This window comes from Phyllobates terribilis, unplaced genomic scaffold (genome assembly GCF_046119375.1).
Source record: "Phyllobates terribilis strain yellow unplaced genomic scaffold, ASM4611937v1 Scaffold_12__6_contigs__length_324123572, whole genome shotgun sequence".
NCBI classification, from domain to species: Eukaryota; Metazoa; Chordata; class Amphibia; order Anura; family Dendrobatidae; genus Phyllobates; species Phyllobates terribilis.
The window spans coordinates 299,559,801-299,578,461 of record NW_027362772.1 but is presented as its reverse complement, the minus strand read 5'-3'; the positions used below and the strand labels follow the sequence as shown (position 1 = coordinate 299,578,461).

The 18,661-nt window shown below is 44.1% G+C and overlaps 1 protein-coding gene across 2 annotated transcripts in view; it reads left to right on the top strand.

The window, feature by feature from the left end:
* Positions 1-18,661, top strand: part of MASP2 (MBL associated serine protease 2) — a 65,282-nt gene that overhangs the window by 8,639 nt on the left and 37,982 nt on the right. Inside the window, exons 3-5 of one of the 2 annotated variants that reach the window (XM_073657223.1) lie at positions 7,875-8,052; positions 9,219-9,350; positions 12,202-12,395. In XM_073657223.1, the coding sequence (XP_073513324.1) occupies positions 7,875-8,052; positions 9,219-9,350; positions 12,202-12,395 (504 nt within the window). Of the gene's footprint in view, positions 1-7,874; positions 8,053-9,218; positions 9,351-10,765; positions 10,914-12,201; positions 12,396-18,661 lie in introns of those variants that run through there. The other variant, XM_073657224.1, reaches the window with a different exon arrangement.

The window sequence follows — 18,661 nt, the reverse complement described above, 5'->3', positions numbered from 1 at the left end:
CTTAGATAGCTGATGACCATACCTTAGATAGCTGGCGGCCATACCTTAGATAGCTGGCGGCCATACCTTATATAGCTGATGACCATACCTTAGATAGCTGATGGCCATACCTTAGATAGCTGATGGCCATACCTTAGATAGCTGGCGGCCATACCTTAGATAGCTGGTGGCCATACCTTAGATAGCTGGCGGCCATACCTTAGATAGCTGATGACCATACCTTAGATAGCTGGCAGCCATACCTTAGATAGCTGGCGACCATACCTTAGATAGCTGATGACCATACCTTAGATAGCTGGCAGCCATACCTTAGATAGCTGATGACCATACCTTACATAGCTGGCGGCCATACCTTAGATAGCTGAAGACCATACCTTAGATAGCTGGTGGCCATACCTTAGATAGCTGGCGGCCATACCTTAGATAGCTGGCGGCCATACCTTAGATAGCTGATGACCATACCTTAGATAGCTGATGGCCATACCTTAGATAGCTGATGGCCATACCTTATATAGCTGGTGGCCATACCTTAGATAGCTGATGGCCATACCTTACATAGCTGGCGGCCATACCTTAGATAGCTGACGGCCATACCTTACATAGCTGATGACCATACCTTAGATAGCTGATGACCATACCTTAGATAGCTGATGGCCATACCTTAGATAGCTGGTGGCCATACCTTAGATAGCTGGCGGCCATACCTTACATAGCTGGCGGCCATACCTTATATAGCTGATGACCATACCTTAGATAGCTGATGGCCATACCTTACATAGCTGGTGGCCATACCTTAGATAGCTGGTGGCCATACCTTAGATAGCTGATGGCCATAGCTTACATAGCTGGCGGCCATACCTTATATAGCTGATGACCATACCTTAGATAGCTGATGGCCATACCTTAGATAGCTGATGGCCATACCTTACATAGCTGGCGGCCATACCTTATATAGCTGATGACCATACCCTAGATAGCTGATGGCCATACCTTAGATAGCTGATGACCATACCTTAGATAGCTGGCGGCCATACCTTATATAGCTGATGACCATACCTTAGATAGCTGGCGGCCATACCTTAGATAGCTGGCGGCCATACCTTATATAGCTGATGACCATACCTTAGATAGCTGATGGCCATACCTTAGATAGCTGATGGCCATACCTTAGATAGCTGATGGCCATACCTTAGATAGCTGGCGGCCATACCTTACATAGCTGGTGGCCATACCTTAGATAGCTGGCGGCCATACCTTACATAGCTGGCAGCCATACCTTAGATAGCTGGCAGCCATACCTTAGATAGCTGATGACCATACCTTACATAGCTGGCGGCCATACCTTAGATAGCTGAAGACCATACCTTAGATAGCTGGTGGCCATACCTTAGATAGCTGGCGGCCATACCTTAGATAGCTGGCGGCCATACCTTAGATAGCTGATGACCATACCTTACATAGCTGGCAGCCATACCTTAGATAGCTGGCGGCCATACCTTAGATAGCTGATGACCATACCTTAGATAGCTGGCAGCCATACCTTAGATAGCTGGCGGCCATACCTTAGATAGCTGATGACCATACTTTAGATAGCTGGCAGCCATACCTTAGATAGCTGATGACCATACCTTACATAGCTGGCGGCCATACCTTAGATAGCTGAAGACCATACCTTAGATAGCTGGTGGCCATACCTTAGATAGCTGGCGGCCATACCTTAGATAGCTGGCGGCCATACCTTAGATAGCTGATGACCATACCTTAGATAGCTGATGGCCATACCTTAGATAGCTGGTGGCCATACCTTAGATAGCTGATGGCCATACCTTACATAGCTGGCGGCCATACCTTAGATAGCTGACGGCCATATCTTACATAGCTGACGACCATACCTTAGATAACTGATGACCATACCTTAGATAGCTGATGGCCATACCTTAGATAGCTGGTGGCCATACCTTAGATAGCTGGCGGCCATACCTTAGATAGCTGGCGGCCATACCTTACATAGCTGGCGGCCATACCTTATATAGCTGATGACCATACCTTAGATAGCTGATGGCCATACCTTACATAGCTGGTGGCCATACCTTAGATAGCTGGTGGCCATACCTTAGATAGCTGATGGCCATACCTTACATAGCTGGCGGCCATACCTTATATAGCTGCTGACCATACCTTAGATAGCTGATGGCCATACCTTAGATAGCTGGCAGCCATACCTTAGATAGCTGATGACCATACCTTACATAGCTGGCGGCCATACCTTAGATAGCTGAAGACCATACCTTAGATAGCTGGTGGCCATACCTTAGATAGCTGGCGGCCATACCTTAGATAGCTGGCGGCCATACCTTAGATAGCTGATGACCATACCTTAGATAGCTGATGGCCATACCTTAGATAGCTGATGGCCATACCTTATATAGCTGGTGGCCATACCTTAGATAGCTGATGGCCATACCTTACATAGCTGGCGGCCATACCTTAGATAGCTGACGGCCATACCTTACATAGCTGATGACCATACCTTAGATAGCTGATGACCATACCTTAGATAGCTGATGGCCATACCTTAGATAGCTGGCGGCCATACCTTAGATAGCTGGCGGCCATACCTTACATAGCTGGCGGCCATACCTTATATAGCTGATGACCATACCTTAGATAGCTGATGGCCATACCTTACATAGCTGGTGGCCATACCTTAGATAGCTGGTGGCCATACCTTAGATAGCTGATGGCCATAGCTTACATAGCTGGCGGCCATACCTTATATAGCTGATGACCATACCTTAGATAGCTGATGGCCATACCTTAGATAGCTGATGGCCATACCTTACATAGCTGGCGGCCATACCCTATATAGCTGATGACCATACCTTAGATAGCTGATGGCCATACCTTAGATAGCTGATGACCATACCTTAGATAGCTGGCGGCCATACCTTATATAGCTGATGACCATACCTTAGATAGCTGGTGGCCATACCTTAGATAGCTGATGACCATACCTTAGATAGCTGGCGGCCATACCTTAGATAGCTGGCGGCCATACCTTATATAGCTGATGACCATACCTTAGATAGCTGATGGCCATACCTTAGATAGCTGATGGCCATACCTTAGAAAGCTGATGGCCATACCTTAGATAGCTGGCGGCCATACCTTAGATAGCTGGTGGCCATACCTTAGATAGCTGGCGGCCATACCTTAGATAGCTGATGACCATACCTTAGATAGCTGGCAGCCATACCTTAGATAGCTGGCGACCATACCTTAGATAGCTGATGACCATACCTTAGATAGCTGGCAGCCATACCTTAGATAGCTGATGACCATACCTTACATAGCTGGCGGCCATACCTTAGATAGCTGAAGACCATACCTTAGATAGCTGGTGGCCATACCTTAGATAGCTGGCGGCCATACCTTAGATAGCTGGCGGCCACACCTTAGATAGCTGATGACCATACCTTAGATAGCTGATGACCATACCTTAGATAGCTGATGGCCATACCTTAGATAGCTGGTGGCCATACCTTAGATAGCTGATGGCCATACCTTACATAGCTGGCGGCCATACCTTAGATAGCTGACGGCCATACCTTACATAGCTGACGACCATACCTTAGATAGCTGATGACCATACCTTAGATAGCTGATGGCCATACCTTAGATAGCTGGTGGCCATACCTTAGATAGCTGGCGGCCATACCTTAGATAGCTGGCGGCCATACCTTACATAGCTGGCGGCCATACCTTATATAGCTGATGACCATACCTTAGATAGCTGATGGCCATACCTTACATAGCTGGTGGCCATACCTTAGATAGCTGGTGGCCATACCTTAGATAGCTGATGGCCATACCTTACATAGCTGGCGGCCATACCTTATATAGCTGATGACCATACCTTAGAAAGCTGATGGCCATACCTTAGATAGCTGGCGGCCATATCTTAGATAGCTGGTGGCCATACCTTAGATAGCAGGAGGCCATACCTTAGATAGCTGATGGCCATACCTTAGATAGCTGGCGGCCATACCTTAGATAGCTGATGGCCATACCTTAGATAGCTGGCGGCCATACCTTATATAGCTGATGACCATACCTTAGATAGCTGATGACCATACCTTAGATAGCTGATGGCCATACCTTAGATAGCTGGTGGCCATACCTTAGATAGCTGGCGGCCATACCTTACATAGCTGGCGGCCATACCTTATATAGCTGATGACCATACCTTAGATAGCTGATGGCCATACCTTACATAGCTGGTGGCCATACCTTAGATAGCTGATGGCCATAGCTTACATAGCTGGCGGCCATACCTTATATAGCTGATGACCATACCTTAGATAGCTGATGGCCATACATTAGATAGCTGATGGCCATACCTTACATAGCTGGCGGCCATACCTTATATAGCTGATGACCATACCTTAGATAGCTGATGGCCATACCTTAGATAGCTGATGGCCATACCTTAGATAGCTGATGACCATACCTTAGATAGCTGGCGGCCATACCTTAGATAGCTGGCGGCCATACCTTATATAGCTGATGACCATACCTTAGATAGCTGATGTCCATACCTTAGATAGCTGATGGCCATACCTTAGATAGCTGATGGCCATACCTTAGATAGCTGGCGACCATACCTTAGATAGCTGATGACCATACCTTAGATAGCTGGCAGCCATACCTTAGATAGCTGATGACCATACCTTACATAGCTGGCGGCCATACCTTAGATAGCTGAAGACCATACCTTAGATAGCTGGTGGCCATACCTTAGATAGCTGGCGGCCATACCTTAGATAGCTGGCGGCCATACCTTAGATAGCTGATGACCATACCTTAGATAGCTGATGGCCATACCTTATATAGCTGGTGGCCATACCTTAGATAGCTGATGGCCATACCTTACATAGCTGGCGGCCATACCTTAGATAGCTGACGGCCATACCTTACATAGCTGATGACCATACCTTAGATAGCTGATGACCATACCTTAGATAGCTGATGGCCATACCTTAGATAGCTGGTGGCCATACCTTAGATAGCTGGCGGCCATACCTTACATAGCTGGCGGCCATACCTTATATAGCTGATGACCATACCTTAGATAGCTGATGGCCATACCTTACATAGCTGGTGGCCATACCTTAGATAGCTGGTGGCCATACCTTAGATAGCTGATGGCCATAGCTTACATAGCTGGCGGCCATACCTTATATAGCTGATGACCATACCTTAGATAGCTGATGGCCATACATTAGATAGCTGATGGCCATACCTTACATAGCTGGCGGCCATACCTTATATAGCTGATGACCATACCTTAGATAGCTGATGGCCATACCTTAGATAGCTGATGACCATACCTTAGATAGCTGGCGGCCATACCTTATATAGCTGATGACCATACCTTACATAGCTGGCGGCCATACCTTAGATAGCTGGCGGCCATACCTTAGATAGCTGGTGGCCAAACGCTGGCTCTCTCCTGACTCACCCATACATATGAACGCTCAAGTTTGGCTATATTATTCTACATATAGTAAAGAGGGGAAAAACAAAACAAAACAATGGCTGTTTTTCCTTTGAACAGCTTGATACCTGGCACAACAGTCATCATTTCAAAAGCTAAAAATAAGGACATTTACGCTTCATACTAGAACCGTCCCCGAAAAGATTACTTTTGGGTTATTTTGCTAAACCTTACCCCCTTACCAGTCCCGTTCACTGGATTTGGCAAGTAATATACATGGGTTGTGTCTGGTATTGATACTTCGTTCAAATGAAGTGATTGGAGCTCAGCTGCAATACCTCACATAACCTGTGGACAAAGGTGGCACAGGTTTGCAAGAAAGCATCGACATTTTTCTAGCCCTATGCAACTTTAATAGTATTTGAACAAACCTGGTAGTGGTAAACCTGAACATTTCATCTGAATGGAATAGTGGAGTCGAGGGTGTAATTTTAAAACTTAGCTCTGCCTACTGCTCTGAGAGAGTGTCGTATGGACACCAAAGAGAGAAGCCCTGTGCCATTCTCTGCTCCACCAGGCTTGGCATTGGTTTTAACAAGAGTTTGTCCCAACTCCTCTGTTTTCCAGTGTGCCCATCATAGAGCACTTACAGTTATATGAAAAAGTTTGGGCACCCCTATTAATCTTAAGCTTAATGTTTTATAAAAATTGGTGTTTTTGCAACAGCTATTTCAGTTTGATATATGTAATAACTGTTGGACACAGTAATGTTTCTGCCTTGAAATGAGGTTTATTGTACTAACAGAAAATGTGCAATCTGCATTCAAACAAAATTTGACAGGTGCATAAGTATGGGCACCCTTATCGTTTTCTTGTTTTAAATACTCCTACCTAGTTTTTACTGACTTACTAAAGCACTTTTTTTGGTTTTGCAACCTCATTGAGCTTTGAACTTCATAGCCAGGTGTATGCAATCATGAGAAAAGCTACTTAAAGTGGCCACTTGCAAGTTGTTCTCCTGTTTGAATCTCCTCTGAAGAGTGGCATCATGGGCTCCTCAAAACAACTGTCAAATGATCTGAAAACAAAGATTATTCAACATAGTTGTTCAGGGGAAGGATACAAAAAGCTGTCTCAGAGATTTAACCTGTCAGTTTCCACTGTGAGGAACATAGTAAGGAAATGGAAGAACACAGGGACAGTTCTTGTTAAGGCCAGAAGTGGCAGGCCAAGAAAAACATCAGAAAGGCAGAGAAGAAGAATGGTGAGATCAGTCAAGGACAATCCTCAGACCACCTGCAGAGAGCTGCAGCATCAACTTGCTGCAGATGGTGTCACTGTGCATCGGTCAACTATACAACGCACTTTGCACAAGGAGAAGCTGTATGGGAGAGTGATGCGAAAGAAGCCATTTCTGCAAGCATGCCACAAACAGAGGCGGCTGAGGTATGCAAAAGCACATTTGGAGAAGCCAATTTCTTTTGGAAGAAGGTCCTGTGGACTGATGAAACAAAGATTGAGTTGTTTGGTCATACAAAAAGGCGTTATGCATGGCGGCAAAAAAACACAGCATTCCAAGAAAAACACTTGCTACCCACAGTAAAATTTGGTGGAAGTTCCATCATGCTTTGGGGCTGTGTGGCCAATGCCTGCACCGGGAATCTTGTTAAAGTTGAGGGACGCATGGATTCCACTCAGTATCAGCAGATTCTTGACAATAATGTTCAAGAATCAGTGATAAAGTTGAAGTTACGCAGGGGATGGATCTTTCAGCAAGACAATGATCCAAAACACCGCTCCAAATCTACTCAGGCATTCATGCAGAGGAACAATTACAATGTTCTGGAATGGCCATCCCAGTCCCCAGACCTGAATATTATTGAACATCTGTGGGATCATTTGAAGAGGGCTGTCCATGCTCGGCGACCATCAAACTTAACTGAACTAGAATTGTTTTGTAAAGAGGAATGGTCAAAAATACCTTCATCCAGGATCCAGGAACTCATTAAAAGCTACAGAAAGCGACTAGAGGCTGTTATTTTTGCAAAAGGAACATATACTAAATATTAATGTCACTTTTCTGGTGAGGTGCCCATACTTATGCATCTGTCAAATTTTGTTTGAATGCAGATTGCACATTTTCTGTTAGCACAATAAACCTCATTTCAAGGCAGAAACATTACTGTGTCCAACAGTTATTACATATATCAAACTGAAATAGCTGCTGCAAAAACACCAATTTTTATAAAACATTAAGCTTAAGATTAATAGGGGTGCCCAAACTTTTTCATATAACTGTATTCTTAAAAGGGAAAACGACTTACTAAACATTGATCTGTTTGCATGATACTAACAGGCAACTGCCTTCAATCCTCAGCTTATATCACAAAACAAAGTGGTGGCTCATTTCTGTGGCACAGAGTCTACAGACACCGAGAAAGCCCCGGAAAATTTGCCCTACTACTCCCTGGATAATAAGATGACTGTGAATTTCATAAGTGACTTCTCCAACGAGAAAGAGTTCACGGGCTTTGAGGCTTTCTACGCGGCTGAAGGTAGGGAGCCAACACCTAAATTGGTGTTATAGATAATGATATTGGAAGTTAATGGGATCCTGATACGCTACCACACATTTTGGAAGAAAATGTTGTTTTCTTACCAAAATTTTTCTTATCCTGTAGAACCTGTAACTTTCACTGACTTGTCTGAACTATGTTAAAGAAGTCAAATGTATTCCCAAAGGCAAATCAGCAAAATATGGTCTGTACCGATCAGGGATGTGGAGTCGGTAAGCCAAACCTCCGACTCCTCAATTTCCCTGACTCCTAACTCCACAGCCCATTTGTGGCCTGCTGGAGATCATTTTGCAGGGCTCTGGCAGTGCTCCTCCTGTTCCTCCTTGCACAAAGGCGGAGGGAGCGGTCCTGCTGCTGGGATTGTTGCCCTCCTATGGCCGCCTCCACGTCTCCTGGTGTACTGGCCTGTCTCCTGGTAGCGCCTCCAGCCTCTGGACACTACGCTGACAGACACAGCAAACCTTCTTGTCACAGCTCGCATTGATGTGCCATATTGGATGAGCTGCACTACCTGAGCAACTTCTGTGGGTTGTAGAGTCCGTCTCATGCTACCACGAGTGTGAAAGCACAATCAACATTCAAAAGTGACCAAAACATCAGCCAGAAAGCATTGGTACTGAGATGTGGTCTGTGGTCCCCACCTGCAGAACCACTCCTTTATTGAGGGTGTCTTGATAAATGCCAATAATTTCCATCTATTGTCTATTCCATTTGCACAACAGCGTGTGAAATTGATTGTCAATCAGTGTTGCTTCCTAAGTGGACAGTTTGATTTCACAGAAGATTGATTTACTTGGAGTCATATTCTGTTGTTTAAGTGTTCCCTTTATTTTTTTGAGCAGTGTATCTTAAGACCAGGTCAATATTAATCTTTGCTAATGCTTTAGAAATCTTTCAGAAAGCTGAGCAAGTTTGTTGGTTGCCTCCTATAATTCCCGCAACCCTCTCCAAACTTTGGCAGTGCAACAGACAATGTCCTGGCACAAGGCTGTTTCTGCTGATGGTAGTTCCTTCTAGAGTAGCCATTAATTAGGTCTTGTAGGTGATAACCATAAGGCAATATGAGGTTGTAGAGATGTCCAAAGCAATGTGTGACTATGGATGAAAAACTAGAAATATGCAAAAAAATATTTATCTGATTATAGATATCGACGAGTGTGAAAAACAAGATGAAGACATAGAGATATGTGACCACTTCTGCCACAATCACATTGGAGGACATTATTGCAGTTGCCGAGCTGGCTACAAACTGCACACGGATAAGAAAACCTGTCTTGGTAAGATAAGTGTGAGGATAAATGTCTTAAGATGTCATTGTAGAACTGTTTTGAAATCAGTAATGTGTTCGGTTGGATTTTACCATCTGAGAATCACAGCCTGAATCTTCAGACTGGGGCTTAATCCAATGAGCAGGTGGATAAGCTACCTGGTTTGCCAATGTTTCAAGTTTCTCAGTAACGTCTTTCAGTTCCAATGGTAGAGAGAAATTATTTCTATACATCCTTAAAGGGATTGTCCTGGCAAAATATAATTTGCCTAGGGGGTATATATATATATATATATATATATATATAAAAAAAAAAAATAAGAAACTCAGTAATACTCACCTACCGTTTCCTGCGTGGATCCAGCGCAGGCTGTTCCATGGACTGCGCAGCGACAGGAAGCGGTGACGTCTCCATTCCACCAGACTGCTGCGGCCTGTGATTGACTGCAGCGGTCAGCGTACTTTGAGTAGTGCGTTATAATAAAACATCTGCTGGTAGAAGGAGACGTTTCCTCTTCCTGTGTAATTGCAAACCATGGAGCAGCGAGTGCCTGATCTAGGAGGCTGCCAGTAGGTATCACTTGGTTTGTTACTTCAGTATTTTACATCAGTATTTGTAAGCCAAAATCAGGAGTGTAATAGATCAGAGAAAAAGTATAATAGAAACACGTCACCACTTCTGCATTGTTCACCCACTCCTGGTTTTGGCTTACAAATACTGGTGTAAAATACTGAACGTGAGCTTACTGAGCCACCTATGAACTTTGCATTTTGCCCAGACAACCACTTTAAGGTCCATTTACATGGGGCAAGAATTGAACAATCGTTCACGAGAACACGTGTCCACAATCATCAGTCCATCAGCTGATTGGAACGTTGATAGAGACGTAAAAACCATACTGTTCCGCAGCACAACGTCTTGTGTAAACATAGGATGTGTTGCCAACAATATGAATGCCGTTTGGAAACAGAATGATTGTATTAATGATTGCTCAGTAACTATAGTTTGTGGCAGCCTATGTAAAATGAACATAGTTGATCGGCATTCCTTCAAGGGCCGAAATTGTCCCCTATAATTAGCCTTTATCCAGAAGGTGTAAGCGCTTTCAACAGGTCTAAAAGTGTCAAAGAAGACATTTTACCCAGACAGAAGGCGAGGTACAGGGAGTTTTATTAGGGCCTTACTATAATCTTACTGAATTTAAAAGGCATAGTGTCCGGAAAGAATCCCCCTAACACTTGACTAGCTATAGATTAGTGAATATACTTGAATAATTACTAATGGTTAATTTGTTATACATTAATGAATACACATATAAGTCGACATAGGGTAATTAGGGTATCAACTTTTTTTTTTTTTTTTTAAAAAGGGACAGTTAGGGGTACGGCTCACACCCCTGAACATTATCTTTTTTTGTCTTATAGAGCAGTAAAATTCCTTCAAACAAGTATGAAAGTGTCAGAACTGACGCCGAACTTTTCAAACCTTCAATAGAAAACCATTCCAATCTTCGAAAAGCATGTCTCACAATCAGGAGATCACATCTTTTATTATTACCACTATATAATAAATAATCTGATTATAGTTTGTGTATTTATTTTGCCCAATAGTATACACCTCTCCTTCAGACTATTCATACATATGATAAAGCACTGATGCATTGCATAACCGGCTGTCAGTGGTGATACGTGTTTACAGCCGCCGCTTTCAGTGCTGTGAATGGTGACTATAATTGCTCCGGGATCGCCCGCGTTACTGAAGGAGAAATAAAGTTAATTTTCTCTCGCGTGCCGCACTTTCAGTACAATGGCCAGGCACCTTCATCATGCCATTAACCTACAGACTAACCCTATATCTGCAGATTATTAGTGTTATCAGACATGACAGGTTCCTTTTGATGAATTCTGCACATCCTCTGAATGGCGCGTGCCTCCTTGTATACAAAATGCTGGCACTTTTAATGAATTTGATGGCCGGGCTTCACCATCACCCACCTGCTTCCCAGCTGTGTCCAGTTTGGCGGAGCGGATTCAAACTGACGTGATAACACCAAAAGTCACAACATTTTTGCGCAACTCTGTGTTGTGCAAAAATTGTGACGTTTCAAAAGATTTTAAGACAGTTTTCTTGCTGAAAAGCATCGATGAATCAGCCCCTAAATGTCCACTTTCCATGACATAATTAGCAATCCAGGAAAACCACCTGTAAACACCTGCACTCTTCAAAGGTTTGGCAATCAATCTCTATCGATGTGGTCAGTAACGTGTTAGGAATTATTTTCCTCGTCCATGGGAATTTTCTGAAAAGTCACTAGATTTCACCAATGTACTTGCTGAAAATGCCAAGCTGTCATAAGAGCAGGAGTATAGTAGCTGGATTTGAGTTGGTTACAAGATTACAGCGCTCTGTTGTATCTTAGATGTTGAATGGAGCATACGCCGCGTATGCACACCTTCACTCAATTCAGGATCGGGCTGAAAAGCGGCATTTTCGAGCTTCCAAAGCCTCGATCTTGGGATCTTTAGAGGTCCCAACAGGCGGATAAAGTAGTCACAATCAACAAGGCAGGAAAATTTTTTTTGCTCACGATCAAGACACCAAATCGTGAATCTAATCGATGTTTCTTATAACATAAGCTTGCGCCAGTACAGTTGACAATGCTTGTGACTTTCAAATCCTTACAAAAAAAAAAAACCTAAAAGAACTTTAAAAAAAACTTTTCAAGAATGAATTTACTTGCGGGCGGCGAGGGGTATGTTATGTTGTGTACTCGTGTCTTTAGGTAACTTGTAGTCATTACTAAAAACTTAAAGAGTCTCGATGTAAAATCTCAACATTTAAAGGGATGTCTGTGTTTTAGTTAAGTGCGACGACGTGATCTATACCACAAGTTCAGGAGAGATTGTAAGTCCAGAATTTCCTGAGATTTACCCTAAACTGACCAACTGCAGATATCGGATTCAGGCTGAAGAAGGGTTCTCTGTCCTCCTGAGGTTTCTGCACTTCGATGTAGAGTCGCATCCAGATGTTCTATGTCCTTATGACCGTCTACAGGTAGGAAGCAGTTAATGTCATGATACATGGAACAAAATCCCCCCCCCAAAACTGGACCAAATTTGTATTATCCCACTTTTTAAGCGTTCTAAATCAGATTTATATTAATTTAAATTGTTGAAAAAAAAAAAAAAGATAATTTCTACTGAAAAAGTCAGCTGCACAAAACAATCTCAGATTGAACTGTCAATAATCACATAAACCAAGACCCATTGAAACCTGCTACATCTGCAGTGAAAGTGCTTTAGTTTGCACAATATGCAAAGCAGATGAGTTATGGGACATCACAGATTTCTATTGAAATTATTGTGATCAGCCAAGCAGATTTGAAGTCTATGCGAAAAATCAGCAAATCCCAGAGAAAACAAGATTCATTAGGGACAGATTTGTAAGTACCAGACTCATTGGTCACGCAGCAATGCTAGAGGTGTTTGGCAACTTTTCTTCCCCTTTTCATGTCCATCATACCCAAATGTTGAAGATTTGTGGGATTGTCCCTCCCAGTAATATAGGCTGGATGTGAGGTCTGTATGTGCCATCTTCAGTAGCAAAGGGTACCGTGACAGCAGCCCATCGTATACTCTGTAGGCACAGGATGACTGTTCAAACTAAGCTTAAAAAGGCTCATCAGTGAGAGTGCCCTGGCTTAAACAGTATTGGCCCGCTGGCTGCTCATCTGGCTGAAGGATGAGAATTTTTTGTGTCTGTAGAAGTCGGATTCCTTATGGTTCTCAATACTCCGGTCGGCACCAGTATTCGCTGTTGACTAGAATATACAAAACTTTTTGTTGTTTATGTACTTTCAGTCTATCACTTTGCAATGGATGGATAACAAACAATCTTTAGGTCAATGCAAATAATGATAATGAAGAGGATTAATGTGTTCATTGTGTAGGGGGCAGTGATATGTAGAATGCTGTAAATAGGACCTGTTATATTTTCTCAAAAATAATAGTTAAATAGCTTGTAAAAATCCCTAAACTCCCCCGATCCTGCAGCTCTTTTCGCTTTTGCGCCACATCGCTCCACTGCAGAGATAGTCCCATTTGTTGCTTTCAGAGCGTAGTGTGTGAAATCTCTGCTTGCAGACTAACTGGCAGTTTCTTTAGGCTTCTCTGGGTGTGTGCGCATTTACCCCGAGGGACGGCATCACCTCCCGGGCAAGTGCTGATGCCCTGGACTATTGGGAGGGAGGCCCACTCAGTGTCGGGGACACAGCACCAGCATCCATTTTCCGCTGGGTCCAGGAGCGGACTGGGCCGGGTGACTCGGGGCCCGGGCCGCTCCCCCAATAGCTGTACAATGCCGACTGTTTCTTCTTCGGTTCTGCTTGACGGGCATCACTTTGACATGGCCACGCACAGTGCTTTGTGTGGCTATGTCTTCTAGCAGTAACGCGGCTGGGCCAACACACAAGCAAAATTTAAAAGGTACAGTGCCGGTCTGGTCGCGTCACTACTAGCAGACACAGCCGCACAGTGCGCGGCCATGTCAAAGTGACGGCCATCAAGCAGCGTGACCTACAAAGCCACATGCCAGTGGAGCTGGACCGGAGACAAGCCGGGGTGAGAGAAGCTTGTTGCCGGCTTCCCCATATTAAAAATATTTCTAATGTGTCTGTATGTCTGTGTATGTGTGCATGTATGATGTGTATATCTGTGTATGTCAGAATGTACGACTGTGTATATATTTATGTCTGTTTATATGTATTTTTGTGAATTTGTCTTCAAATATGTATATGTACATATGCCTGTCTGTACGTATCTGTGTATGTTTGTGCGTGTCTGAGTGTGCATGGCTGCGTATTGTGTGTGCATGTCTGCGTATTGTGTGTGTGCATGTCTGCGTATTGTGTGTGTGCATGTCTGCGTATTGGGTGTGCATGTCTGCGTATTGTGTGTGTGCATGTCTGTGTACTGTGTGTGTGCATGTCTGCGTATTGTGTGTGTGCATGTCTGCGTATTGTGTGTGTGCATGTCTGCGTATTGTGTGTGTGCATGTCTGCGTATTGTGTGTGCATGTCTGCGTATTGTGTGTGTGCATGTCTGCATATTGTGTGTGCATGTCTGCGTATTGTGTGTGCATGTCTGCGTATTGTGTGTGTGCATGTCTGTGTACTGTGTGTGCATGTCTGCGTATTGTGTGTGCATGTCTGCGTACTGTGTGTGTGCATGTCTGCGTATTGTGTGTGTACATGTCTGCGTACTGTGTGTGCATGTCTGCGTATTGTGTGTGTGTGCATGTCTGTGTACTGTGTGTGCATGTCTGTGTATTGTGTGTGCATGTCTGCGTACCGTGTGTGTGCATGTCTGCGTATTGTGTGCATGTCTGCGTATTGTGTGTGCATGTCTGCGTACTGTGTGTGTGTGCATGTCTGCGTACTGTGTGTGCATGTCTGCATATTGTGTGTGTGCATGTCTGCGTATTGTGTGTGTGCATGTCTGCGTATTGTGTGTGCATGTCTGTGTATTGTGTGTGCATGTCTGCGCATTGTGTGTGTGCATGTCTGCGTATTGTGTGTGTGCATGTCTGCGTATTGTGTGTGCATGTCTGCGTATTGTGTGTGCATGTCTGCGTATTGTGTGTGTGCATCTCTGCATATTGTGTGTGTGCATGTCTGCGTACTGTGTGTGCATGTCTGCGTACTGTGTGTGTGTGCATGTCTGCGTACTGTGTGTGCATGTCTGCATATTGTGTGTGTGCATGTCTGCGTATTGTGTGTGCATGTCTGCGTACTGTGTGTGCATGTCTGCGTATTGTGTGTGCATGTCTGCGCATTGTGTGTGTGCATGTCTGCGCATTGTGTGTGTGCATGTCTGCGCATTGTGTGTGTGCATGTCTGCGTATTGTGTGTGTGCATGTCTGCGTATTGTGTGTGTGCATGTCTGCGTATTGTGTGTGTGCATGTCTGCGTATTGTGTGTGCATGTCTGCGTATTGTGTGTGTGCATCTCTGCATATTGTGTGTGTGCATGTCTGCGTACTGTGTGTGCATGTCTGCGTACTGTGCGTGTGCATGTCTGCGTATTGTGTGTGTGCATGTCTGTGTACTGTGTGTGCATGTCTGTGTATTGTGTGTGCATGTCTGCGTATTGTGTGTGTGCATGTCTGCGTACTGTGTGTGTGCATGTCTGCGTATTGTGTGTGTGCATGTCTGTGTACTGTGTGTGCATGTCTGCGTATTGTGTGTGCATGCCTGCATACTGTGTGTGTGCATGTCTGCGTATTGTGTGTGTGCGCATGTCTGCGTATTGTGTGTGCATGTCTGCGTATTGTGTGTGTGCATGTCTGTGTATTGTGTGTGCATGTCTGTGTATTGTGTGTGTGCATGTCTGCGTATTGTGTGTACATGTCTGCGTATTGTGTGTGCATATCTGCGTATTGTGTGTGCATGTCTGCGTATTGTGTGTGCATGTCTGCGTATTGTGTGTGTGCATGTCTGTGTATTGTGTGTGCATGTCTGTGTATTGTGTGTGTGCATGTCTGCGTATTGTGTGTACATGTCTGCGTATTGTGTGTGCATGTCTGCGTATTGTGTGTGCATATCTGCGTATTGTGTGTGCATGTCTGCGTATTGTGTGTGTGCGCATGTCTGTGTACTGTGTGTGTGCATGTCTGCGTATTGTGTGTGTGAATGTCTGCGTATTGTATGTGTGCATGTCTGCGTATTGTATGTGTGCATGTCTGCGTATTGTGTGTGTGCATGTCTGCGTATTGTGTGTGCATGTCTGTGTATTGTGCGTGCATGTCTGCGTATTGTGTGTGTGCATGTCTGCGTATTGTGTGTGCATGTCTGCGTATTGTGTGTGCATGTCTGCGTATTGTGCGTTCATGTCTGCGTATTGTGTGTGTGCATGTCTGCGTATTGTGTGTGCATGTCTGCGTATTGTGTGTCTGCATGTCTGCGTATTGTGTGTGTGCATGTCTGCGTATTGTGAGTGCATGTCTGCGTATTGTGTGTGTATGTCTGCGTATTGTGTGTGCATGTCTGCGTATTGTGTGCATGTCTGCGTATTGTGTGTGCATGTCTGCGTATTGTGCGTGCATGTCTGCGTATTGTGAGTGCATGTCTGCGTATTGTGTGTGTGCATGTCTGCGTATTGTGAGTGCATGTCTGCGTATTGTGTGTGCATGTCTGCTGATCTAGCAGTTCTCAGACGTTGCCAAGCTGTGACTGTCAGAATCTGGAAAAGAAAGGTGAAAGCACATGCCGATCCCCTCCAAAAACAACTCTGAAGAAGCAGAGATTTCACATACTACGCTCCAGGAGAAACATGTGAATATTTCTGCAATGGAGCGACACAGCGCAAAGCTGTAAAGACCACAAGAATCAGGGGATCTCAGGGACTTTTACAAGGTATTGTAGCAAGTGACAGGTCCTCTTTATAGAAAATTTATGTCCATATGCTATTATAGAAAAGTATGTCCCCCCCCCTTGCTATAAGAAATATAGGAGGGCTACTAATAAAAAGCTTTAATTCAGAAAAGTCTTTCAGAAACAATTTTAATCACAGATGGAATCAAAAGAGAAGTAGAAGAAGTTGGGCTACAAGAAGAACAGAGTATTTCAGGAAAGCACTGCAGTGAACCTGTGCAAAACAGTGACACTGACTCGTGTGATGGAAACAAAGAGAGCTTGGTAGTGTAAAAGAAAAATAAAATGCAAAAGTATAAAACTGATGTGTTGGTAATTAAAGGAGATAAATGAATCAGTCATGAAGTGGTTACATTTGGTCAACACCCCAATCCTTCCTTCCAGCAGGAGATAAGGTACAGATATACAAGGAGTCTGGCAGAGGCTCGTTCCCCTCGGCCATCGTATATGAATTCCACGCCATAACCTCACACATGGATTGCACGTTGTCTTAGTACTTGGCCACTTCTTGATCGGCAGCTGTATCCTTTCGGTGCCTGGTCTATCGCGAAGTGCCATAGGAATGCGCATTGGGTTTCTTACGATATTATCTGGGACAGCGCAAATATGTTTTCTTAGCTTCTGTTTCTGTTGATCTTCAACTAAAATGAGAAAGCCAGCGAAGTTGAAGATTTTTTTCTTGGCCGCGTGTCTTTAAAATGCTTGAAACATGATCTATGGACGCTGATGAAACGGCCTCGGCTTCATAAGCGCAGAAAAAAAATCCATTTCGATAAATACGACACTTTTGCTATTTGATACGCCGTCCTCGGGGAGTCTTGTAATTTTCCAGTTTTGCGCTCTGTTTAATCTTCATTTTTAGAGATGACAGAATGTGTCCAGAAGCCGGCAGAGTTCCTGGTTTCTCCTTCCGCTCCTTACAAGGCACAATCAGACCTGTAACCCCTTCACAAGCTTCACTGTTGTGACAAGATGGCTTTCCAGCCGACACACGATCGCATCTGAAGAGCATTATTCGACTAAAATAAAAATAAAAAGCAGCTCGAAATACAAGTCACTCACTTTTTCCTATAACAATTCTTCTTCGCATCTACTTTGGATGAGCGACAACTTTTCTCATACACCGAAAAAAGTTTCAGATTTCCTATTCACAAAGTCATAGTCACCGTATCGGAGGCAAATTTTTCATGGACCGATAAAACAAAAGATGGCAACCTTTTCAGGAGCAGTAATGTTGGCCATCAGATTTATAGCTTACTCATATAGGACAATGTTTAGAAGGCATTGTCACCCGACTATTTCTCTACTACCTATGTACAGGGAAAATGAAGACAATTAGATATATTTATACACTTGTATAATACATGAGTGGAGGGCTTCAAGCTTTTCCATGACTTATCAGTTCAGACGGCAGAGGGGAGAAGAAAACTCATAAGATAATGTCATGGGTTTACCGCGACAGAGAAGCCAGAAGACCGCAGCGTCTGATGTCACGTACTCCTGCACTGATTAGAAGCATTTTTCCTTCATATTAAGCGGTGGAAGTTTCTGTCAACAGTGCAGGGATTAATCTGTTCAGCTTGGAGTCTCTGTAGCTTCCCAGCTTGGATGATCTCAGCTGTTCAGTGTTGACCACTCCCCTCTCCTATATATACACTCTCCTCTGGCAATCTGGATTGCCAGTGTTAAGTCGGTTGTTGGTAGAGGCGTTTTGGAGAATTGTTCTGTGACTGTTGCTTGGTATTTCGGCTGTTTGCAAAGTCCTCATCCTCTCCTATTTAGTTTCCCTTCCTTTTCTCCCCGATGCTCCCCTCTGTTGTTTGTGAGTGCATATTTTGTATGATTGGGATGTCCTTCCTTGTTTGTGTATTACATACATTATATCTCCCCAC